General features: G+C 41.1%; 1 protein-coding gene across 4 annotated transcripts; it reads right to left on the minus strand.

The window, feature by feature from the left end:
* Nucleotides 1-1,132: 1,132 nt before the first annotated feature.
* On the minus strand, nt 1,133-23,002 carry BTBD3 (BTB domain containing 3). 4 transcript variants are annotated; one of them, XM_061364773.1, is made up of 5 exons: nt 22,903-23,002; nt 10,838-11,102; nt 10,200-10,290; nt 9,610-9,728; nt 1,133-5,474 (listed from the first exon to the last, which is right to left on the minus strand). In XM_061364773.1, exons 2-5 carry the CDS (start codon nt 10,978-10,980, stop codon nt 4,442-4,444), a joined length of 1,386 nt encoding a protein of 461 aa, XP_061220757.1. In that variant the 5' UTR covers nt 10,981-11,102; nt 22,903-23,002; the 3' UTR covers nt 1,133-4,441. The 4 variants fall into 4 exon arrangements, with proteins under 4 accessions (XP_061220757.1, XP_061220755.1, XP_061220756.1 ...); XM_061364771.1 differs by lacking the exon at nt 22,903-23,002 and adding an exon at nt 21,088-21,389; XM_061364772.1 differs by lacking the exon at nt 22,903-23,002 and adding an exon at nt 18,530-19,002.
* Nucleotides 23,003-27,033: the final 4,031 nt, after the last annotated feature.

Genomic DNA, 27,033 nt, shown 5'->3' on the forward strand with positions numbered 1-27,033 from the left:
CATAGCGCTTCCGTCAGATTTCAGCCAGAAATAGAGAATGTCCCTTAGGATGAGATTTGCCATCCTATGTCAATCTTGTCCACTTAATTCTTACCTATTTATCAGAGGTAACAGGATCTTAAGCACCGATCTTCTCTAAGATATCTGGCTAGACTAACGCCATTGTGGTCCTTCCTGCACCAAATCACACCCATAGCTACCACACATTTATGAGCTGGTATAAGTAGTACAGAACAAGGCATACACAGTTTCTGTCTGAAGCCAGCTCCAACTAATTAGAAGCACTGGACACATAAGAGAATTTAGATCAAGAATGAAGAAGTGTGGTACCAAGTAATTTTAGAAGAACAACTTACCAGAAGTGACAAGTCTGATGATGCCTGTAAACTTACTTTAAACAGAATTTTGGATGAAGTCTGAAGGTATTGTTTGCACTGGGAGAGACCTCCTCAATTAAATTTCCATGTTTCTATATCACTAAGTTTCCATGTTTTTTTATCACACTGTGAAATATTTATCATTAGCTAGTAATACCCAAAAGGTCCTGGAGCTGGACATCATGGAAGTGGGGCTTCAGCTTCACTGACCATAAAGTGTATTTAAAATGAAGTTTGAAATCCCCTGGAAGAAAATCATTAAGTAAGAGAATAGTCAGAATTCGGAATAATATTACATAATTAACTTTTCAGCACAGAACAGGCTCTTGGCACTAACCATGTCCTTTATTCTGATCTATCAGAGACTGAAAACCATGGCCTTTCCTGTGCCAACTGCCTTCTGGAATAAACATGAGACCCTCCCCCTTCATCTTCACATACTTAATAATATTAATAGAACATTGAAATATTAATGCTCGTAGACAAGGTCTTTCATAAAGCACATAAATGAATTCATTCACTCTGGCTCATTAGCTTAACCGCCAACCTTTTTACAATGTAACTGATTAACATTTTCATTGTTCTTCCTTGTTTTTTCTTTAGACTTCTACTGCTTTGGGGATCAAAAGATCTCTGAATACACAAGCTCAACAAATATCTGTGCACAACTGTACAACAATAGAAACTGGATGAAAGGGATAACGAAGCAAAGGCTTTCACAGTTCATGCTTCAAAGATACTGCAGGAAACAACAGTTTAAGAACCATTTTTATTTGTATGTTTAATGCAATTATACACATTCATGAGTCCAACAAGATCTGCACTGTGACATTAAAGATACAGTACAATAACATTCAACATGAGGTACTTCATATTTATATATATCTGTCCTTTATAAATAATGCTGTAAGCCTGCTATGGTCAAACACTGCTCCAGCACAAATGGGTGTTGGGACCTGAAGTTAGCTGAGTTTATCACAAAAAAACCCCAACAAAAACAAAACCCCCAAACATTTCAGTGCAATAAGTATGTAGAAATCAAAATGTTTACTTAAATATTATTTTAGATAGGCAGAAAGTATATTACATTATACTCTCTTATCACAGATTCCCCTCACCAGGAAAATCAAACATACAAGTAGTAAAGATGGCCAGGTACAGTTTAAGACAGAATCTATGAAAGGATCTCTATTGACATGATGTTTACATTCCAGGTTCATATGGCTGACGCTTTCAAAACGTCAATCAACATATTCAAGCTTAGATGCTGATGCTAAACCAACCAAATCCACATTTAGACACCTCCTTGAGTGCCCTCATGTGCCAAGGTGACTGGTGCTAGCACCTTCTTATATACCAGTACTTGTAAGCATGAAGCAGTGCTTAGAATCAAGTCACACTGTAAACATCAATAAGTGTTTTGGGGGCTTACATTTATTCACCCATATTGAAAAGCTTTACATGCACCAGCTCCTAAAACCTGGAATGGATTCAGAGGAATTGCTTTCATCCTACTTCGTCAAAAAGATTTCAGAAAAGTAGCAGGTAAAATAATAATTAAGTAACAGCTCACTTTCTACATATTACAGCTACACAGGATTCTGACCTCCCAACTTCTGCTCCAGCCAGTGAATGTAGTGGATACCTCACCTTTATTTGCAGAGAAGTAAAAACCAAAAGGTAACTTAAAAGTGAGAACCCAAGCCTAGTTCTAGAATGTAGTACTCGCCAATTTGTCCCACCAGCTGAGGCACCTGATTTTTTTCCAAACAATTCAGAATGCAGCTTGCTACTGCAAGCAACTTGTCAATCTGATCATCACTCAGAGTAATTACATCTACATCAACTGCTCGCTGTAAGAAAACTTAATCAGCTGATTAGCATCTTTTTCTGCTTTCAAATGTATTTAAATAAATGGAACTGCTGCTCAGAGGTTGTCTAAAAGCAGATGACCATTACCTCATCCCAATCTTAAATGCCTTTTAGCAGTTTCTCCAGCAACTTTTCCTGCAGTCCATACAATTTATACTCTTTGTCTATTTTAGGCTGCAGATCTAAATATAATTAACTGGAGGTTTTTTAATCTCTCTCTCTGGGAATTTTCCATGGAGCATTCTGTTTAGATCTCACTAACAGTCTGGATTATGTACATCTGTTATGAAAAAAACAAAACATTTCTCTATATATTTTGAGGGTATTTACATTTCAGAAAGAATGTCACTTATACACACATGTGTGTTATGTATGTATATAAAACATTAAACACTAACATGGGTGAAAAGCATAGATCTTGCAGGGAAGCTTTTTACCTGGCTCTCCTTTTATTACCTAGAGAGAAGAGCTGGGCTTTGGCCATAAAGTGTTTTGACATCTACGCTCCAGTTTTCCTTACTTCAGATGGCATTTTGGACACTGCAAAGATGTACTGGCACTTTACAATGGCCAGGGGCCAGGATTCCAACTGTCAAGAAACACTCAGAGTAATAGTATTAAAATGGTAAGAAATCATATGAAAAAACCATTTTTATTACAAAACTGGCAAGTGAATTTAAGGTTATGCTACATTAATGCGTTGATATACTGTTACATTAATCTTCAGTCTGACTAAAGAATCATTTGGTCCTCTCATTTCATTAAAACGCATGTAACAAACAGAACCCACTTCAGAGTTGAAATAAGAATGAGATGCTTTACAACAGGTAATGTGCCTCTCTCTGAGAGGCAACTGTCCCAATGCAATGGTGAAAGAATTTCTTATGTTTCTACAGTACCTATACTTCTTATTTATACTGGTTTCCTTCCCTGATAAAAGGAGTTATGATCCCTAATACTTTACTAAAAATGATACAGACATATAACAGGAAACTTGGGAAAAACAAAAGAATACAGGAAAAGGTTCTGTACCACATAATCCTCTGATTGACGTGTAACCATAAGCAGTTGCAAGAGATCCAACATTAACACATTAGAGAAGACTTCCTCCTCCTCACTTCTATCTGATGGTACATTAAGTGTAATATGACCACAGTTGGGAATCTTTTGCCTTTGTTTAAACTTCCACTCATAATGTATGGTAAGAAAAAGAAGAAATCTCCTATTACAGAAAAAAGTCCAAGTCAGGATTGCTGCATTCTTTTGTTCCTCTATAATCCGTCTCTACCATGTTTAGGAGGAAGAAAAATAACCCACCCAAAACAAAAAATTACCCTGCATCAGAGGATAGCTATTAATTCTCATTTATTTAGCAAGGGTTCAAAGAAAAGCCATTTAAATAGCAAATCAACTTAAACGTAGTAAAAACTAGGTCATGGGAGCAGGATTTCAAGAGCTGCATATACAATTCAAACATGTGCAAGTACTTCCTTGCCTGTGAGGTGGGATTCCTAGAAAATGAACTTTCAGGGATTTTGCCAAGCCCACATCCCCACCGCACTGTAAAAACGCCTGTGCACTGTGGACATAAGTCAACATACTGCATAGCTTCCTGAAAGTTGTTTGCTTCTCTCCATCTTCCCCTGCAGCCATCCCAAACAGCCGGCCACAGGAGAGTCTCACAAGATGAAGGCTTAAACCTATGATTTTTCTGCTTACAACTGAAGCGCTTCTTTCAGCTCCCATGATCAAAAGCGGCTCAGTTTATTGAAAAGCAGACAGAAGAGTGAACTATAAAACAAGGCTCTTAATCTTCTACTCCAACTTCCCCAAATAATTACAAGCAGAAAATGGAGAAAGAGAAAATGGATCAATGAAGACAATGTTTAGTGAGATACAAGAGGACATCCTCTGGTGATTCACAGATGCATCAAAGAAAGGGTCAGCATCACCAGCAAACAAGAACCCCTTTTACAAAGCCTTTAAAACTTGCTTGTCCCAAGAGCTTCCAGTTCTAATATTACACTTAAACTTTATCAACAACAATGGTAGAAGTATAGCAAGCCAGAAACTTGCTCACAGCGTTTCATTATGTATCACCTGTACTGATCACGTATCTGCAGATAAAAAGCTAAGCATCAGTAGGCCTGAACCAGACAGGTTCTTCACAGCAAAACGCTTTTTGCTTTCATTCAAGCATAAAATATGAGTTCAGGAATTTGCCCTCCCTGTACCCCAGTGCCATTTGTACTGTCCGAAGAACACTGAAACTGAACAGTCACCTTCCCACACTGAACTTCTGTCATTCCTTCTTGTCCGAAATAGCTGAGTTCATTACCATCCAGAATCACACTAGCTGTGTAAAAGGTGTCAGGCTCAATCTGCACTGGATATTCAAACCACACGGGAAAAGTGTTACTAGAACCGTCTGAGAAGTATTTACTCAAGTTCTGGCCTAGGATAACTCCTTGTCGTTTGAGTTCAATCTTGGCACTGTACTCTGCTGATCCACAGCTGGACCCGTACAGCCCAAAGCCTGCAATAAACACTCTCTTATCAACAGCAAACTGGATGCTGTCACACCGGCCCCGGTAGCGCCACTGGTTGCTGCGGTAAGCACAAGACTGGAAACGGTGGCATCGCTGGGGAACAAGGCCTTTCCGGGGCTTGCTCACAAACTGTAGCTCTGGCTTCTTAGCAGCCGTGTACCAGAGGAAGATATCATTGGTTTCGTTGAGAGTCAGAATCCCAGACTGAGCAGCACCATTAGCAAAGTCATCAAGTGCCATGGTAGGGATGCGTATCAAGTACAGAGCCTTCCCGAGGACTTTGCGCTTGTTCTCTATGGTAGCTGTTAGCTCTTGTCTCTGGCACTCCACTTCAGCCCAGTTTAGAGCTGCTTCGAAAACAACAATTTCTTTGGCATTCAGAGTCTCCCTTCGGAGAATGCTTTCAAGTGTCTGAAAATCAATGTCACAGAAACCCTCAGACTTCAAAGCTAGCTCAGCTTGGGCATCAATCACTTCCCAACAGCGCTGGGTCAGGTCAGGTTCCTCGAATAAGCAGCTCTGGGAAAGCAGCACACAGGCATTCTTTGCACTTAGACTTGTCTCTAGAAAGTTGACGCAGGCGCGGGCAAGATGAGGGACGATATACTTCTTGGCAGCATAAAGAGTGGCCAGTACGGTATCTGCAGCCAAATCAATTTCATCACAATATATGTATCTGAAATAAAACACATGGGTGTAACACTGCTGCTTAATGCAAACACGTAATTTGTCAACAACATCTGAAAATTTGGAACAAAGAATATTTAAATGGCTCCACATGAAAACTAAGCAGTGCTTTTGGAAAATACTGATTAAATCAACAAAGAAAGTACAAACCAAATTCACCACTCATGTTAAGACCAGTAAGACCATGGAAAAAACCAGGCTTAAATCTACAGTGAATAACACTTCACATTTGGGGTACCTGCTATGTATGGTAATGTTTACAAACTGTGGCCCCTCCAGCTCTTCATTCCTTCCATACATGCTTTGGCTAATGAGAGACTGCCTGCCCCAGGCAGTAGCTCCTCAAGGGCTACCTCACTTGCCTAACACAAGAGTCTGTAACATGTGCTACTACGAGTACTTGAATGGGTGTCATATGATGTTGAATGGAAATTTATTGAGGTGTATAGATAAATACACAAATGAAAACAAATCTGTTGGGAATAATTAGGTAATCAAAGCAAAGAAATGCCATCAAAGTGTATTAGGTGCTATCTATTTTGCATAACTACTGGGTTGGGGCTTTTTAGGGTAGGGTAGGGTAGGGTTTACACAGGGTGATGAAGCATACAGGAAAAGGAAAAGGCACAGAATTATAATTTTAGGTTTCTTAATGCTTACAGCATCCTAGCTCCACTAGCACAGTGCAGCTAGAGTCTGAGAGCACTCAGTCCAGAAACTAAGTGCTCTCAATCTCATTGCATAAGGAGGAAAAAAGCTTTACTGCTCTGCTACTATGGTGGAAGAGATGAAGGTGGAATTCTATTTATGTGACTAAACTGCTGGGGCTCCTGTGCAGAGAAATGAAGCACTGTGCAGTTTGTTCTTTTTAATATCTCATGCTCCAGGGCCCCTCTGCAGCTGGTGAATGCAATGTGCTAAAACCATGCCAAATGCAATTTTACTCTTCATAGGGATAAGCAAGTCTTGATGGTTATGGTTGATAAAGTGACTTCCTCCAGTAAAGCTGCAGTTGTACACGACCCCGTAGTAATTAAATTTTTCTAGATAGCAGGTTTCCCAACACAATGAATTTTGCGCAGAACAGATGAGCTTATAAAGTGGAATTAGTACCCACACTGTTCACAAACCATGTAAATGACACCCTTAGTGACATGGTTTAGTGGTGGCCTTGCCAGTGCGGGGGAACGGTTGGACTTGATTATCTTAAAGGTCTGTTCCAACCTAGTTGATTCTATTATTCTGCTTGTAAATATCCTTGTATTTTTGCAGGTGTAGGGTACTATTCTCCAAGCCACGCTTAGCAATAATTCTTGAGCAGGTACTGCTCAAGCAATAGAATAACATCTAAGAGGTTTCAGAGAAAAAAAATACTTGCACAGACCCAAACCTTCCTTTTTTCCTTTATTACTTGGTTTCAGCTGGGCTATTGTAATAACAAAGAGTACATCTATATATCACTGGTTACAGGCTTAGCTCCTTAGTCCAAAAAACATTCAACGTAACAATTCATTCGTTTTTATGATTCTCCTCACTGTTCTCCAGCTCTTTTCTCCTCTCTATTGCTTCTCTTTGCCTGCTAATACAGTGGAGAATGATGACATCTGTTTTAAACTGAAACAGTACAAAAGTAGCTAGTTTAATATTCATGAAAGCAAAGAACTAATATCACTGATTTACAACAGACACAGCACAGATTGGCTGTCAGCGCTACCCCACACTTATCACTCTGCCAGTGCACCTCCACTCTGGTCTGCAACTACTGATATCCCAGTTTCACCCCGTTCTTAAAGGAGAGTCTGCCAGACCACAGGGTTTGATACTTTAGTAACACATTCATCCTGAGATGAGACCACAGTTCTAACCAGAACAGTGAAGATTAGGGTAAAATACAGTAAAGACAGGAATTCAGTCTGTCAGCTAGACTATGACTTTAACCCTATTTTTAAAACTGGAGAGAACAGCCAAAGCAATTTTACTGGGAGAATGCAAAGTATCTACCAGTTCCCTATGTTAAACGTGGCAATACCTCATCTGCTATTTATTAGCAGCCTGCCTGCTGTATAGAACAAGTAAAAAAACATTTATAAGAACTTACTGTCCAGGGAAACTAAACAAAAAAGCTTCAAAACCAAACCCCCCAAACCAAACTCAAAGTATTTTCTGACAAAGATTATGATGCATCCCTCCTGACTGAGGAAAGAAGCATATGAAGGACAGGGCTGCTTTGGGATAGGTACAAAGACTTTTCCTTCCATAACAGGAGCATCCGGAGCCTTCTGCCATTCACTGCTCACAGCACTTGCAAGCAACACTCATGGGGCTGAGAAGTGAAGGGGACCATGGCTCCCCCCAAAATGCAGGGGAGGCTTCTGTGCTCCTGCACTGGCTCCTGTGATGAGAGGAACACTGCACTGCTGAGCAACAGCCCTTTCCCTTCCCTGCACCATCCCTGGCATTTGCAGACAGGGGAGCACTCTGCAGGTTCAGGCATGCTGCATCAGTGGAAGTTAGCGCTGGCAAGGTCAGCTCAACATCCACAGAGACCACAGACTTTTTGTGTTTTTTCTTAAACTGGGTTGTTGGTTTTTTTTTTTTTTTTTTAATAAAAACTGAGAAGATGAAAACTTCCATGGTTCCAGCTCTCAAAGATAGTTTCCTAAATTGCCATGGGCTAAGTAACATGTCAAGACCGAAATGTCAGTACTGATACTCGATTTTCTAGATTTGCTCTCTGAACACATTTTTTAATGATAAATTCAGAAAGCATTCACGTTTTCTATGGCAAATCATGTTTAGCTACAGTGAAATAGATTTGCTGTTCAAAAAGAAAGGGGGTGTCAGGGGAATTTAAGTATCTTATATTTGTGCCTTGTAAAATCCTGCATGAAAGTAAAGCTCAAGTCTGAGTTCTGCAGAAAACACCTGCAAAACCAGAAAGGCCCAAAGCAATGATCCATAGTGCAGATACCTACATAATGTCACATCTAACTTCATATTCAAGGTCTATAGAACACCTGTGTGACTTCAGCTTTTCATGGCAGTTACTGACATTTGCACAGCACATTTCTGATGTTCATCTATGAAAACTCTGCGCAACAAACTCTTCATACAATTTTGAGCATTCATCTACAGTGCCACTGAAATGTAAATGAAAAAAAGGAAACCATTCTGTAAACACAAGCTAGTCAAAACAATCTATGAAATACATTACATTGCTAGACAGTGATTACACCTTTACCTGCAAGAAAATCTGCAGCATATTAAAAGGGTCATTATTAGATACTAATGTATATTCATTATCAGAAAGCAATGGCAGTTGCTAAAGCTGAAGGCAAAAACCCCTCAAAGCCACAGCATTTCTGTGATGGGGCATTTCACTTTAATAATTAATTTATAGATACATTCAAAGACAATTCAGCAGGAGAGCTGCTTCATTATGCTCATTGAGGAAAATGATGGCATTTCTTATCTTTGCAAGAAGAAAAATAATGATCATGTAAACTGACTGTTCTTCTTCCATTAGAATAAAAACCCTACTCATATAAACAGCATTTTTATAATTTTCCAAATGCATCAATATGATAGATGAGGAGAAATTTAATTTGCAGAGGCTATATTCAATAACTTAAGGTCATTTTTCTAAGACAAGACCTGAATATAGCAAGTTTATAGAAGAGCTGGAACCACATCAATAGACAAACCCAGCAATTCTAGGTTTGGAGAGGGGGTTTTGGTGTGTTTTTAACTTCTCTCTATGCTTCCAAAGTAGAACAGGTTTTTTTGTTACAGCTGACAATTCTTTTTAGTAATTCCATTCCTTTGTGTAACATGTGTAGTGACAAATCAGATCAATAGGCATTACAGTATACAATGTGCCCAAAGATCCCCTGTCAAAGTCATTATTTAGAACTGCCTACATTAGTCTAATATATGCGTGCCTGGAAGTAGAGGGGGAGAGCAAAATGAGGTAAAAGTTTAAAACACTTCAAACACAAAAAGAGGAATCTTTTACACAACGGTTTTCTTTTTGTTTACATGCAAGTCTAAAGTTTAGCTATGATATTACCAGTGCATGTATACATCAGAAAGGAAAACACATCCAGGAGATGGATGATGCTTACTTCAGCATTGCAAGAAAAGCAGCAGGCTCAACATCTGGTATACGGATTTCATCTTTGTCCTCAGCAAGCTCTCCGTAAAACATCGCGTGGAATACAGAGCTCCCAACAGCCAGGACATACTGTTGAGAAAGGGAAATCTTATTTCATGCTTTAAACTGAAAGCACTGCCAACAAAAACAATGTGGGAGAGCCACACTGAACATACTGGGCTTCATTGACAGACTCTATAGACACACTTCAGTAAGTAACGAAGTCAAAGTTAAGAACAGAATTACATGTTTTCCCTGCATTAGTTACTGGAAAACCATCACATCCACCACAGAAGTTAACTATTGCTAGAAAATCTCAGGAGTAATATAAATCAACAGCATAAAGCAGCACACCTAACTTTACAACGACTGCATTAGCCCAACAAGTGTACTGCTTAACTGAAAACACAAAGACAAGCAAGGGATAGACTATTCCATTGCATGTAGCCTTTTAAAATACAGAATTAGGGCTGAGCCAGACTTCCATGCTATGTCCTGGTGTAACCGTGGGAGCTCTCCCCCGCTATCCCTGCCCAAGCTGATAATGCAGCTGTTGCTTACTTTGTGTCCTGGCAGCCGCTGGGTCCCACCTGGTGGCCCGACCACAAAATGAACATCTGCCATCAAGTCATTGTTGAACATCACTGCATTTCTACAAACAGAGGTAGCGTGTTAATTCATGGCATCCAGTAACTTCGTGCTTTCCCCAGACCCATGACATTGAATTTCTTAACAACTTCAAGTTGCATGTCAGTAAAGACAAGCAGGTCACGCTTTGTTGTAAGCTCCTTTACACATCATCACACAAATATACTAGAGAAAAAACTAAGGGGGGGCTGCAGGATGTGTGTTGTATGTTCTTGCAATTAAAAAAAAAACACCCAAAGAACCCAAACTTATGAGAACTTTTCAAAGTGAGGAGCACGTATCACTGAAAATCCCTACAAAGGTCTAAAAGCAAATCTGCTGCAGCTTCCAGCAGCATTTTTATTTACTCAAGACAAACAGCTGCACTGTCTGGAAAAGAGATAGTAAGATATTTTCCATTACCAAATCGCTTGTTTCACACACACAGGAAAAGAAAGAGAACTATGTTTTCTTCAGCAAATAAATGAATAACTAAACATTTGCACTACAAACATTTTGCTACTTTTTCACTACTCCATTTAAACAGTAAAAATCAAGTGCCTTGCACTTACCTCTCTCTGATGGTTGGATAAAGTCCTTGCCAATTAGGTGCCGGAATAGTGTTGTTGTTATTGAGATTTTGCTGGTGGTACTGCTGGACAGCAGTTGTATTAGTGTTGGCTGGTTTCTTTCGGGGGAAAATATCAGCAGCCATCTTCTTCTTCTTTTTGGTCTTCAAGGTAATGATTTCATAGCAAACTGGAGGCAATTTGCTGCTGCTACTGCTGCTGCTATTTCCCTTCTTAGAGCTCTTCTTGGACCTGTTCTTGACCGTCTCTGGAAGCATCAAGAAGAAGGTGAGACATTTCATGTTCTTTCCTTTCTCATCTACCATGAGTATACTTGTCTGTAAAGCTAGACAGCCTAACTAGCTAAGAACATTAAGAAATGCACACAGAAGCTGTTAAACAGAGAGCAGCAGAGCTGAGAGTTTTACTTCTTTTCCGGCAAGACAAGGTGACCTTTTCAGCACACTGAGTAAGAAACTGGCTTTAAGTTTGATCCAGTACTTGAATCGTTAAATACATCCCCATCATTCCAGCCAGTTTTCTTTCCAGATCTCCTGATCAGGAAAGAGCTACAGCCTGTGAAGAGGGCTCATGCATGGCTGCAGCATCGGCTTTCTGAAAGGGGCTAAGTGAGACGCACACGACAGCACTGCTAGTCTGCTCGGCAAGCTGAACTTGTGCGTTGAACTGCTCGGAGCAGAGTAGGTATTGCAGCCCTGCAGATGGAGCCAGGCAGCGTTCGGTGGGAGCCAATAGCTGAAGTCACCGATAAGGATTGGAGCCAGCCGCACAGTGACACCTATTGTAACGTACGCCACTCTGACATTAAAGCGACAGCAATTGCACTCCTCATTTCATACGCAGCGCTGAGTAATAAAGTAATAAATGGCACACACAGTTGCGTAAGTGCATGACTGGCCAGAAGCGGGTGTGTTTTAGCTCTCCTTGAAGCTGCTTGGATTTTCACGGGGGAAGCAATGAAAAGTTGAACTCGGGTAGAAAGACGTATTTGAGTCTAAATATTTCCGTGGGAGCTATTTCCACATGCAGTCGGTGTCAGTGTGACTTCATTTGTTTCTAGTATTCCCACAAATCCCTACCATAACAGCCGTTCAGCAAAAGCATGCTATAGATATCAGAACCAAATTAAAGCAATTAACTAGCAGCAGCAAAGACAGCGAGGCAGTTAAACAATCCCTTTCAGCACGGCTTCTACTCTAGTGTAACATGAATAGAGATGAGGTCACAGCTTTAGCTTTAACTCCTTATGTTTCTAGATAACGCAACCGCCTTTGACAGGGGTCCCAAATCACTAAGCAGTGCTAATTAAACCAGCTTACACCAGCCATGGCTGCACCACATCAGAAGAAAACTTCGAGATGTGCAATCAGATTAAAGCAAACCCGGGTGAATATACTTAATCAATATTTCAAAGCATTAAATGAAGAAGTCGGAATGATTTAGTCTCAGGCAGAAATCACTCCTTGCCATGCAAACACACTCTGATTTTATTCACACATTCTGAAATAAACAGGATATAAGGTATGCCAACCAATCCCATGTAAATAGGAAAGAAGATTAATTTTCAATCATCAGTTTGCTCAGAACTTAAATTTAGAGCAGATTTCCTTAATAGCAGGTCAAGTGTATAAAACACCCACACAAGCACAGCAGAGAAATAAAAATATTAGGTATTTGGTGTCAGTATTTCACACCTTAAAATATCAGAGGGGGATAATTCAAATACAAATTCGTAATTATCCTCAAGTCTTTAAGAAAAAAATCCTCTTTGCTTTTAAAGCAAATTTAACCACTTTTAACCATAATTACTTTTGCTGGACAAGAGCACAACAGTGAAATTAAAGTGATCAAAGGTTGGTGGAGAAACAGTTGATTTTGCTGAAATCCCTGACAGAAATCTGCCCCCCACATTCAACAGGAGCACAGAAATGCTACTGGGGCTATTTACTGAAACACCATCACAATGGCTTGAATAAGCAATTGCTTTGGCTTTGTAATGCAGTCTCAGAATGCCTTTAGCTTTAAATGAAACTGTGCAGGTATTTCAAAGATTATCAGGTCTCCTTGGGAGACACTCTGTATTTATGCACTAACATAACCCCCTGGCAGTTGGCCATTTAGAGACTTTGCTGCAGTGGTTTGAGATGACACCATTTCCAGATGCACACCTGTCCTCTCTGCCTGAAGTCTCTGCTTATGAAAGGGAGAAACAGAAGGATATGCATCCATGCCTCAGCGGCTACATTTCACAACCCAACATCTTAGTGCAGAATCTCCTTCACTAGTAATTTAATAGGAAATGGTGGGTGTTGCTGAAAGGCAGATACATTCCTAAACACATCGAGAGGCAGGTTATGTAATCTCCAAAGAATTAATTTCTATCAAGCTTTTCTCCCCTCACACCCCCCTTTTTTCTTCTTTATCTGCAACAGATTGATTTGGAAACAAAACTAACAACCTCAGCCATATTGAACTGTAGAGAGGTAAAGGAAGGGGTCAAGATTAAAAAACTCATCCCGCAGATGGGATGTTTATAAGTGCTTGTAACTGAGAGTTTAGAACAGGAACACAGCAGGTATTCTTTGCACAAAATCTGAGCTTGTTGAGTTTGCATAAGCGTTTTTCGTCTCCTTATGTAAATTTCTCAGCCCTTCTAGTTGCAAAAATAACCCTTTTGCCACTGCACAGGACAGACATTTCAAAAGGAAGAAGTTGTTAAAAAAACCCTTAAAGATAAAAACATCCATGCACTCTTCAGAAAATCTGATTCTCAGCATTGCAGTTGGCAAAAGGTTAAAGATAACAGGGATCAGGAGATTCATACAAGAGACTGGGTTTTCATTCCATAAATCCATTTTATAGACTACCAAAACCATAAAAATCAAGGTCCTTGAACATTTTTTCAAATCATTTGACCAGTACAAAACCAAAGATGATACACACAGCACAAAAAGATCACTGGGAGGCTACAGAAGAGAATGACAGACTGACTGGTCAGCTCAGCCTGGGAAAGAGATTGCAAACATGAACCTGTGGGAGTCCACCATTCTTTTGACTTCTGTAAAACACAATGCATGTATAGTATGTTGTGCTCTCCTGGGAAAGGAAGGGAGGGAGAAACTGCAGCTGAAGCATGTTCTGCCTGAATGTAGAAGTCAGACAGACCCCCCAGTAGACAAGAATTATCTGCATGACAGGATAAAAAACCCACTGCAGTAAACAAAAAGCCAGGCTGCCAACTCTGCCTGTTCTTAAGCCACCCACCAAAACCTGCGGTCTGTTATAACCAGAAAATAGAGTCAATTCCACAACGTAGTCTGAAAGCTCCTTTGAAAAACTACAAACCTGTTACAGGCTTTATACCACCATCTTTCACTGCACTTTATCAGCTCAGAAACCAGGTCTCCTAAACCAATGTTTAGATGTGTGAAATGGGAGAAAACCCCAAAGAAACAGTGCTAGTTGCACTCGCTATTCTTCCCGTTTTGGCAGCAACTTCCATTAATTTTCTTACAACACTATTTCCTTCTTTTACTCTACAAACATTGTTAATGAATTTACAAATCAATGTTAGCAGTCAGTAAAAGCAACCTATGAGCTACTCCCTGATGAAAGACTAGGCAAAATCCCAAGTTCAAATGAGTTTATCTAAGGCAAGAAGACCAAGGAAATTGACCTTCTCTCACCCGATATCCATTTCTGAAAGATTATTACAAAGTGTTCCTTATCTTCTTCAGCAATTCTCATTTTTCTTCATTAATTATATATTAACGGAACCAAACTTGATATACACAACTTAGAAAAACGGAAAGAGGTCTTCAAAGGAACATTAATCTTTATTTCATAAGCAATGTAGTCAAACCAGAAATATTTTAACTTAGAAGGCGTAGGAAATTCCATGCTTCAATCTTAACACTGGCCTAATGAAAATCCAAAACAACAGAGGTGAAGAATTAAGCAAAGTGCTACATACTGAGGCCAAGATGCTACACATTAAGTTACATGCCCCTTTCAAATTATCAGGAGCAAGTTACAAGCCTTTGGAAACCAGCTCTTGATTAAACACTGGAAACAAACTGAAGCAGGACTTTTGCTGTTCAAATCCAAATATGTGCAATATACCTGTGATCCCAGTTTCATTTAATCTTTAAGACCATGACATATCTTGACACCATTGTGAGGGCTGGTATAGGAGTAGTATTGCAGCACAATTTTTGGTACAACTTTTAGCAGTATGGTACTACTATAATTACACCTCTCTAAAGATAAGTACAAATCAAGGAATCATTTAATTTCCAGGTTGATGGAAGTACTCTGCCTCATTCTACATCAGTCTCTCCCACTGCAACAGCAAGTATACCCAAGTTTTCATTTGATTTTTTTTTCCCCTTTTAACAAGTTGTGTTTCTCTCTCTCATTTACAGGTCAGTTCTTCATGTGGAAATGTAAAATGGACAGTCCTATAGACAAGTTTTCATCAAAATTCCCAATTGTCTGTTATAACCAGATCACGAATAAAGGAGTAAATTCCATGTAGGCAATGAGAAAATGCATATATTTCTTTTTGTAAAGTTGCCAAGTCTCTCCCTTGGCAGTTATTACGCCTATGCATTATTAAAATTCTTTGTTTAAACTCTGAATTTCCCCTTACAAGGAAGCAAATTTCAGATGATATGACTTGATTAACCAAAATAAACACACCGTGTTACTGTTTAGCAAATGTACCTGTCCAGTGCTAATTTTCATTGAATTTAAACAGTCATTTTAAAATTGAAAGTAGAAGTTCAAAAACAAACAAACAAACAAACCCCTCAACAAAACCAACCCACACAGCTGAGGAGCTCTGTTCTGTTTACCTATCTATGAATTATTTAGTCACTTGGAAGAATCCTCAATCACCATTTCAACCCTGCTGTTTACCAAAACACTCATTTGGAAAGGGGACTGATAGCTCTACTCTTGATTTCCACAAGTAAAAAATCCGTTAGGGTTGACAAAATCTTCCAGCCTGATTGACAGCACTGAAAGTATCTAAGAATGCATCCACTTCTGGCTGTTGCATCGAAAGCTGGCCCTTAAGTCTTTCTTGGTAATGTCTTCTATAGGGGAAACCAAAACCCACCAATCAAACAAAAGCAACAAAAACTACCCTAAGCAACAAAAGCAAACAGCAACAAAAATCAATCAACCAACAAAAAAAAAAGAGACAACTTAAAGCAGGGAGAAAGTGGGGCAAAACTGTAAATTTTGACAAGCCAGAATACAGGACAAAAACCCCAGACATTTCTTTTCCATATGAGCCAAAAGCAGAGAATCAGAGTAGAACTGCATCATGAACTGACACTAGAGACTTCAAGCTGAAGTTCAAATTGGCTGAATTGGATATTTCTATACTACCAACATACTTGTTGGCAAATATTTTTAACTGCTTAGTTTTTAAGCTATGAGGATTTAAACACTTTGCATCATATTATCCACTAACATAATTTTTACTTTTTTTTTCCTAAATGTCCTTAATGCTTTAAATAAAACTAAAGCAGAAAGCCCTAAAGAGCCCAAGTCAACAGGTAAATACAAACGTGTATAAAATAGAAGCTTAATGAATGAGTATTCAGATGTCTTTTACTCTTTCATTCTTGTATTATTTTCTGTCTCTGCATGGCTCTTTTTTTAGTCTCCCTACCAAAGCAGCTTTAATATTTTTAATATGTCCTTTTTGAATCTGGTCATTTTCACTTGCTTTTTTTTTTTTTACAGCAATATCCTTTTTGAGACAAAGCAACCAAAACAGAACATGATATTTAAGGGTAACATTTAGCCTTATGTTTACTTGCAAATAAACATCCACTTTCCTTTTGTGTGGATTTCAATTGGCTCTCCACAAACCTGTTCCTACACCAAGTGCAACAACTCCTACTGTTATATTTTTCCCCAGTGAATTTGGTAACTTTCTATTTATGCCCCAAACACAATGCAACACAAAAGACTCCTCTACACTGTTGAGTTCTGCTACTGAAGTTAAAGGTTTGGCTCCCAGTTGGGTCAAAATAAATATAGCTAATGTACTAAAGTGAGGAATAAAAGAAATATTTAAAATTATCTTGTATTTTCATTATGATTTCAATACCATGCTTGCTGCAGAAATGGTAGTCCATATAAACCACAACCGTGTAATGAAAGGCTTATGTTTTAACATCCTACAGTGAACAACATGTTTGATCCCATTACAGTGAATTATCACACAAACGTTCCTTTCTGTGTGTATGGAAAGAAATCATGTGAAATCCTTCATTACAGCATGAAATATACGATTTTATCAGCCTGCTGAGACATATTCTCCAGTATCATAGTTTGGGAACCGCAGGTAGAAAATATCCTAGAACAGAATTTGCCATTTATTCTATAAGGATAAATTCGCTTCTTGATAGTTCAAAGTAAACCCAAGAATTATGAACTAACTCTGAGATGAGAAAACCTGCAACTACAAAATGAGAATTCAGTTCAAGGTTACAGGAGATAAACTGTTTTTCTTCTAATTTAAAAGGGACAAATTATGCATTTGTTCTCCACCACTACTACTCCTGCCTCCTGTCCATTTCATTTCATGTTGAGTTTTGCTCTTGACAATCTGTAGGGTCAAAAAATGAGTCCTTTCTTAGTAGTTGCCGTTTTTTCAAATTTATTTCTAAACATGATATTGCAAACCTGAAAGCATTCAACCCTTTTTCAAAGACAGAGGTCAACTTTAATTCTACTCTGCCTCTTACCAAAACTGACTTACAAAGGAAAGATCAGATAGCTCAGGAAATTGGTAAAGAGATACAGTGTTTTTTGTCTCTAGGTCACTAATTCTAAATTGACCAAGGTCAACAGTAATCAAAAGTCATTAGCATTTAATGATCGTTCAGTGCCCTGTGAGAAAGAAGCTAGTGATCTTAGTGCACTTCAGAAAAAACACCACTACAATTAGTACTCACATGCTGCCTATTTCAAGGGAGAGATCAGGATCGGATGACTACAGACAGAGCTTCCTGTGTTACAGACAGATCTTGCCTGTGTAGACAAACCTTTATTCTAATTCTAACCTGGCTCAGAATCTAAGGGTCTATAAAGTCTGGTCCTCCTCCCAAATGTCTTTTTTCCCCCCTGCACACAGTAAGTCTGCAAAATTCAAATGCCAATGCACATAAAGAGAAGACACTTTCCCAGTGAGTCCTCACTTGTGAGAGCCAATGACACTATAAGGGTAACTACTCCATGAGGATCTACAGGGAGACTGCATTACAGTTGATTATGTTGGCATATAATTCAAGGACTACATTTTTCATGATGATCTACATTCACAACCAGAGTGCTGATGCACCCTGTGGGACAAAGTAGTAGGAGAGGATAATGCTACAACCCACACCATGCCTCTTCTGTGGCCTGCAAACTTCAGTCCCCTGGGAGTCCTGTGTTACCAGCACCTTCCAACAAGGTTCAGAAAAACAGGGAGGACTACTAGAAAGCCTGGTTAGGTGTTGTAATGTAAATGTTCTCAGGGTCTGTCATGGGAAAAGTACATTGTGCTCATCTACAGTTTTACAACTAGCAAACTTTACAGAACATGTGGTTTAAAAGCCACAAAGCAGATCAGCAGCTTGGCACCCTTGTGTTTACAGCAGAGGAACATACCTTGAAGCAGTCAGTGTCTTACATGGGGAAAAACTGGTACAACTTCTTGTTCCCACTGCATTTTAAGTGAGAAAAGAGGAAGGTTACCCAGTCAGTGAAACAGGAATGGGTCAGCCCATTGGCAAGCCAAGCACTCAGTAAGAAATGCATTCTCTAACACAGTGGCTTTCACTTCTCTAAAACTGAGGATCAAAACCCATGAGTAACAACCCTTGCAGCACTTTTACAATTGTTTACTAACTCCAATTTTTGTATATGAGAGACTGATTGCTGCTGACCTAAGCTACATCCAAATAGCTCATGGAATGGAACCAAACATACATCCATTAAATGGCACTCTTCTGAATTAATCTTTCTTTGACACAAGTTGGAAGCTGTGGATCTTGTTGCCTGTCCTTAACTTTGTTTCCAGACTCACAGAACATGCAGCCCCTGTTTCAATGGCCATTCCACAAGCGAATTAAGATGCTGCCAAATTTTTATCTTATCAGATGTTTTACAGATTTACTTTGCTGAAGATATTTCAGTCACACCTATGCCTACTACATTGCCTATTACAATGCCTATTACACTGATTGTGCTTCAGTATTTCAGCTAGTTTCTCCTCCTCTTTAGAAGTGAATGGCACCTACTTTGCAGTAATGAATTTTCAAGACGAACATACAAACACTCCTGAAACTCTGCTTTCAGAATATTATTTTAATCATTAAGATGTAGTTGTCTAGAAATGTTAGGATACCCTAAATGCCTGATCTTCCTCACAATAACTCTGTTTCAGAGACCCTAGGATTATGCTAGAACTTTAGTAGACAAAAAGAAAAAAATTTAAGGAAGGTGCAGTAATAAAGCATAAAGGCATAATAAAGAAACTGGGCAAGGTAAGCATACACACGTATTAGTGTTATGTATTATAAAGTTTTATATAGTATGAAAACCTTTACTTTTTCTTGGTATACATGGAGTAGTATCAACTTGGTCTGACAGGAGAGTATTACTGAAGATAAGAATCAAATAGCACTAGGAAACTGAACACCCCTAGGTGCATTTTGTACACCTATATGTGTACTGTATCACCCTAACATTACACAGTATTTCTCTGTGCTACATTCCTCCACAGAAACTGAGCAAGCTAATAGGGCAGAGCTTGCTTTCACCTCTGAGTTGAACTGTATGCTAAGGACTCCAAAGGAAGGCAAATTCGTGAACAAAGGGATAGTGTAAGCTACTGTATACATTTCTGCTGTAAGCAATACATAGCTAGCTTCATCTCCTCCCCAGCATTTATGTCTTCCAATTCCCTCCCCTGCTAAGTGGGCAAAGTGACAAACCGTTAAATAACGTGGCATATTATGGATCAGATTTTAAAGGGACTTTGTTCCATCAGCTATTGCAAGCCTACATATAAAATATTACACCTACAAAGCACAAGCAAACACACTACCTGACTGAAGAGTTGTTTTCATACTCTCAGAAACCCCTTGTACACTCTGAACAAACAAGGTGGCAACAAAGTCATAATTCCAGAGTTAGTTTCTGAAGAAAATTACTCTTTCAAATTGCTTTGGATATGAAGAGGAGAAACTGTAGATAGGGTGGATACAGAGTGTAACCTGGTACGTAAATATCCTGACACAGGACAGTGTTATCAACAAGTCATTCAGCCCTGTACAGAAGGTTACATGATCCTCTGGTGAAATATTTATTCAGGAGATCAGGTAATCTCAGGATACAGGTAATAGGGATGGACAAGGTGATGTCTCAAGATACTTTCCAAATCTGTTTTCTGGGATTTTACACCCTACATACCCAGGACAGCCAGTACACATTCACAGATAACCAACCATTCACCAGTGTTCTAAAAATGCACTTTCCAGACATCGGACTCACTTCATTTCCTATTACTCTAGCTTGTGGAGTTATCAAAATCAGGCAGGGCAGCAGGATCAGAAAACAGAGAAGCCAGGCCTGGCAAATGGGAAGTGTGCAAATGTGAATGACATGATCTTTCACTTCAGCTTCCCCCTCTCTGTTCTCTGACATACATACATACACATAATGTGGTTTTGTAATTAAGGTGCAGGATTGGAATTCAACTTTATGGCAGAAAACAGAAGACAAGTTCTACCACACAAAGCTTTTAATCTTTTCCTTCCAAGATTCCCATCTCTTATTTCCTTCCTCTTTCTTACCTATCAGCTCTTTGAGATAGAAACTGCACCTTATCACTTATTTATATAGTGCCTCACAAGATAGGGCTCCCATGTCAGCTCAGGTATATGAACATTTCCTCATGTGAAACAAAGTAATAGCTGGCAAAGTGTGAGGAGTTAATGGAGAGAGTATCACAGGAGAACTACCCTGAATTACCAGAGAAAGCTAATGCTGGGCACAAATGATATTCTGCTGCAAAACTATTGTCATTTCCGCACCACAAGGGAGTACCTAAACTTCTTCTGACAACATAACATACAGCCTTTCATTGAGCCTAACCCAACACTGATGCTTTCATCACATGAATAACAACTATTGGGTAACTTCGAAAACAAACATTTGCTTACAAGCTCTAACAAGTAAGTGTCCAAAATAATAAAAATTACTGTTGCAACTTGCACCTTTTTTCTCGCCTTAAAGGGCAGGCTAAAGGAACTACATATTGCTTCTGAAAGGTGTTTCCTCCAGGGCAAAGCTGAGGATCTCTGGAAGGGAAACACAAGGGAAGTTATTGTGTGCTTAGCTGCAGGGTACATACTGCTGAGGATTTAAAGGGTAAAAAAAAAATAGAGTCCTGCACTCTGCATTCAACTTTGGCAATCCTGCAGAATGTATTTCAAATGAGTAAGGCTCTGAGACATTTGATTTGCCAAGTTATATTACCCAAAATACTAACACTATGCATTGCAACATATGCACGTACTTTCTGTGTGCAATGATCAGACCAGTTCTTTCCAACCAAAATAAAGCCATTTTGGGCTTGACTCCAGCATAAATATTAGAGTAGCATCAAATAGAGCATTGTACACCTATAACCCATGATCACCTCTCTCTACAAAAGACAAAAAGACCAGAACAGGGACTGAAGCTTGCCATATAGATTACACACTGAAAACAAAGTATGGTGAAGACCAACAACAACACAGAAAACCTTCACCAGCACTCTTCAGGTGAGACAGTCTGTCATTCGAATTAGGTATGTTAGTAATCACCATTTTAGGCACACTTAAACATTGGACAGAGCCTTGGGTGACATGGTTTAGTGTGATGTGTCCCTGACCATGGCAGGGGGGTTGGAACTGGATGATCTTAAGGTCTTTTCCAACCGTAACTATTCTATGATTCTATCGTAACTTGAATTCAAACTTTTCCTCACTTCAAATGAGAACAACTCATTACTTCTTGCTGGTTTTAAATGCATGATCTCTCAGGAAAAAGTACAGGCATATGAATTTATAAACCTGAAGGTTACCACAGGTGGACTTTCTCAAAACAAACATTATAAAGGCGTGGGCCATTAACTGAGACTATCCTGACTCCGAAAGGAAGTCTGGCCAATAGCTTGGGGAAGAGGAGGTGGTATGTATGTGAAACCGGGTGCAGTTATTAATTGTCCCTACTAAGTTTATTGAATTGGTACTTCAATTACTTATCCTTTAAAAGCAGCATGACTTGAGGGAGGGAAAAAAGCCCCAAACCCCAGTTTTTAGCTTTGTGTAACTCCGAATTGTTCCAAGAGGCAGCGCTCCTGCACACCCCCCCCCTTAGCCGCGTTGGCACTGCCAGGTCCCAACTCCGGCGCTCCTCGCACCTCATGTCTGACCCCGTAACACCGCACCATCAAAGCGGTTTATCAGCGCCGGCATCGCCACGAAGCCAACCCGCTCCTGCACAAAAGGCAGCTGCATACACTTGGAGGAAGGGAGGCGAGAATGAAACCTCTCGAAGCGGCTGCAGACGCACAGACACACACAAGGACTTTGACCCAAGGGGCTCTTTGTGCCGGGGCACCGCTCCCCACACAAACTCCCCCGGCTCTCACTCGCGCTTCCCAAGTTTCGCGGCGGGCAGCGCTCAGGTGCGCCCGCTCCGCTCCGCCCCTCACGGAGGCGTCCCCTCAGGGAGGCCGGGGAGCAGCGGCCGCTTGCCTGCTCCGGCTCCGCTTCCCCCGCCGATACCACCCTAGCGCGGCCCGCCCGCCGGCGGTAACGTGCGGTGGTGCCGGTGCCGCCGCCGCCACCGCCCCGAACGCGCCCCTTCACCCTGCTCAGCGGCAGCTCCCTCACCCGGGGCCCAGCGGGGCCGCCCCGGTGCCCCCCTCACCGACACCTTTCCCCGCCCGGTCACGGCCGCCATCCCACCCCCGCCCTCCCCTCACTGACCTGAGGACGCCCCCGCTCCCGGGGCGGCGCGCGGCCCCTCGCAGCGGCGCGCGCGGCCCCGCCCCGCAGACGCGCATGCGCGCACGCGCACGGCCTTCACACTCCCTCCCTCCCCCGTCCTCTCCGGCGGGCGGGGCTGAGCACTCAAGCGCCTCGGCCCGGGTGATGGCGGCGGTGGGGATGAGCCCCGGAGCAACGGGACGGGGTTAATCCCGCACCCCCCCCAGTTCACGTTTCCTGTGGGGCCGTGGCAGTGGGCCCCGCAAGCCGCCTTCCTCCCATCGGGTGGGGTTTTTACCTCAGAAAGAAAGCCCCGCCGCACTACAGGGCCCCGCTGCCCGCTGAGGTGTTGGGGGGTCCACAACAGCGAAGGCTGCAATGCACCACCAAAAGCAGGCCTTTGGCACCAAAAGAAAGTTTAGAAAAGGTGGGAGACAAATGATTGCCTTTTTCTTCAATTAAAAATCATTAATTGAAATTTATTCGTTTAAGTAAAAATCATAGTGCCCAAAATGCCCATGGCAGGGGGTTGGAATTAGATGATTTTAAGGTCCTTTCCAATCCTAACTATTCTATGAAATAAAAGCATCTTATTGACTTAACCACATGCAACCAGTTTGAGGATTTGCCCTCCAAAAAAAAAAAAAAAACTTTTGGTGTGTAGCAATAGTTGGCTGCTCCTTTAGACAACAGCTTTTTTATTTCAGTATCTGAAGGGGGCTACAATGATGCTGGAGAGGAACTCAGCATCAGGGACTGCAGTGATAGGACAAGGGGTGATGGATTTAAACTTAAACAGATGTTCAGGTTAGATGCAAGGAAGTTCTCTGCCATGAGGGTGGTGAGGCACTGGAATGGGTTGCCCAAGGAAGCTGTGAATGCTCCATCCCTGGCAGTGCTCAAGGCCAGGTTGGACAGAGCCTTGGTCTAGTGTGAGGTGTCCCTGCCCATGGCAGGGGGTTGGAACTTGATGATCTTAAGGTCCTTTCCAACCCAAACCATTCTATGATTCTATGATATGCAAAATTACAATGACCAAATGTTTTTCCTTATAAAACACTGTATTTGCTCATCCTCTCTTACTCCCCCCACATCTAAGCAAGGAAAGCAATAAAAATAAAACCTACAGCAGAAACTCCACCCACAGGGTCCATGTTCCATCCCAAGGCCAGCAACAGGCAGCCTGAAGGAGAACCACCTTTCCCCCAGTCACATTTTTTTTGTTTATTTGGAAATAAACCCAATCACACAATAAGCCATTAATGCTGTACATCCTTGCTTGTGTGAGCTGTTTCCATCCTGCAGAGTTAAAGTCAAAATACTTCTTATTTTTTAAGAAATAATTAACAGGGATAGAGGCACTTCCAGGATCAGCGCCTGGTTTTATCCGGGAGCTTCATAAATAAGGGATTTCTCATAACGCTGGTTTGTTGAACCACGTGGGAAATTAAAATGCATTGCTAGCATTTATTTTTAAAAGCGTAGCAAAAGGCTTTATTTGAAGCTTTAGGGTGGGTTGTTCGGTTTTTTGTCTCCCCTGAAGAAACAATTATTTCTGGAATCACTGCTGTGTTCCAGCTTTAGCCTCCCATGAACATTCATTTACCTATATTATGTACATGTTATTTTAGCAGATACCTTCACAGTGTTAAATTAGGCGTATCTGTGGATAATCAGTACTCTCTTTTCCCATTCTAATATTTTAGCTATTAAAATAGATAAGAAACTAAATAGCAACAATAATAACTGTATACACAACACACACTTTATAGCTGTTATGGATTTTAGCGGCAGAGTACATGCCTTAAATTGTAGTGTATAAATGATGATTTGATTGGGACTTGGGAAGCCAACAAAATACTCATTGTCTGAGGGAACTTACACTGTGTTGTATACAACCACTGTAATTTTCCATCCTATTTTCAGACTGAAGGTAAAAGGCCCTTTTGCTACTGGGATAATTTATTTGGGCAAGTGGTGGGGAGAAACCCTTTTCTCCAGTTTAGAGGAGGTTGTTTTGCAACCTGAATTTGAAATCCCATACTGGGAAAGCATCATCTGGACAGAAACCAAAAACATCCAGGAGTTAGAAGACCAAAATCCTCTGAGATCTCCCACACATGCACTTCTGACTGAGAGGCAGCAGGGGCTGCCCAAATTAGAGGCTCCACTCAACATTTGCTTCGGGGTTTTGGGGCTCCTTAAAGCTCTAGTGCATTTCAAGCCTGGCTTATTCAGCTGTGCACAGCGGTTCGGACCAGGAACACTTTTTATCCCCCAAAGATCTTCCAACATCAACACAGAATTAAACTGAAGCAGTGACCACCACCCTGCAGCAGAAGTTGCTCCACTGCAGCTGGTAGTGCAGGAGGCCACACACAGCACTGGAGCATCAGTCCCATCCCACCTCACCCTCAGTCCTCTTTACTCGTGGGGACTTACAGACACAGGGTGATGGGTTACACCTTGCCTGCATGGTCCAGCTCAAACACATGCTCAACAGCACAGCTCATCCACGTGGCATCAAAGCACTGACCTTCAGAGCTGTAGTCTCTCGTCTTGCTCCTGCAATTGCACACCCAGCATTAGTTACCTGCTTTTAGGCACACAGATGTGTGGTTACCTGAGTTAAGCAGACATCTATGCAGCTTGCTGCATTTTTTAGGGGTATGTTTTGTTGCCTAGCACTGCAGTTCACTGAGAAGTTTCAGCTCAACTCCAGAGCAAATGAGCCATCAAATAAGCCAGACCTGGCCGGAGCTGCACTACTGGGCCACCAAAGCTATCTTGCAACAGGAGATGAAAAGTGCAAAGCTCCTGGTGCTGCTGGGATGTCTTCTGTCCTCATGCTGTCACCCTCCAGGGTAACATATACATATTAAAAAACTCATGAGGAAGAGGAGCCACAGCCTAAGAGCAGCTGCAAAGGTCTCTGGGGATGCTCCTTTGGTGGTCCAGAAACTTGCTCCCAGCCCAAATTTCTGGGCAAGCTCCAGCCTTCCCTATTGCAAACCAAGGGCTGCACTACGGGGGAAAGTAAAGCTGAACTGGCTGTGTGTTGTGGAGAGCTCAGAGTATTTTAGTTGGTGTTTGCAAAGCCATTTAACTGGGATAGGTTCTGCTCCATGGTGGTGGCCAAACATGTGTTGGGTCAGGTTCAGACTCGTCTGTTCTCGCGTCACAGGCATATTTTCCAGGTATTGAGCAGTGCTTTCGAAAGACGTACTAACTTGAAGAACCATTTAAATATTAATTTTCCAGTTCAACTTGCATGCTGGGAAGACTCTTCCAAGTACTCCAGGGTATAATTAGTTTCACAAAAAGCATCTTCCCACGAGGCACTTTGCTAGTGCTGACCACATTTCCCTTTCACATCTCCCCTCCTCCTCTCCAGCCTCTTAAAGCTTCACTGAATTGCTGCACACAGCCTCCCGCAAAGGTTATCATCTTATGTTTAATAGGGGGGAAAAAGACAGCAGAAGAGATTTACTGCAAATGGAAGCCATTACTGAAACAGTTATCAAATGAAAGAACAATATAATAATGTCTAGTCATAAAGATGTGAGGAGTTGCCTGTCAGAAGCAAACACCCAACTTGTAAAATTAGCCTGGGCAGCTGCTGCAAGCTTTTGGCAGGCAGGACAAGACCCTTGAAACACATTAAAAACACCCACGTTTTTCAGCTATACAGGCTGCAAATCAAGCACCCAAGCTCGGTCCAGTGAGAGGATATGCATCAGCATCCCAAAGCCATGATGGAGAGGGGAGGGAGGGTGTCAGCTCAGCACTATCCCGAGCATCCCCAGAGTTTTAGTCAGGCTTTGGATGCATCCCAAAGCTAAACCCATTATCTCTAGCACAGTTGTTGCTCATTGAGGCTGCCAACCCCAACTTTTAGGTTAAATATTAACTGACCAATAGTATACGGTGTTGAATTTTGTCTGTTCCTTGACTTTCAAGGTCAGGTCACACAGGCTGTGAAACTGCTGCTAGAAGACTGTGATTCCCAGTCCAGTGTATTGGCACAGACAGTTTTCCTCATCTCTCCTATTTCTGCCCTTCTGCCAAGAGTTGGGGCAGATACCCCTTTCAAGCTTAACCAAATGACTATTAACCTTTCCAAGAAATAAA

This window comes from Neopsephotus bourkii, unplaced genomic scaffold (assembly GCF_033783945.1).
Source record: "Neopsephotus bourkii isolate Nb327-2 ecotype Australia unplaced genomic scaffold, CSIRO-AGI_Nbou_v1 NB_1250, whole genome shotgun sequence".
NCBI lineage: Eukaryota > Metazoa > Chordata > Aves > Psittaciformes > Psittacidae > Neopsephotus > Neopsephotus bourkii.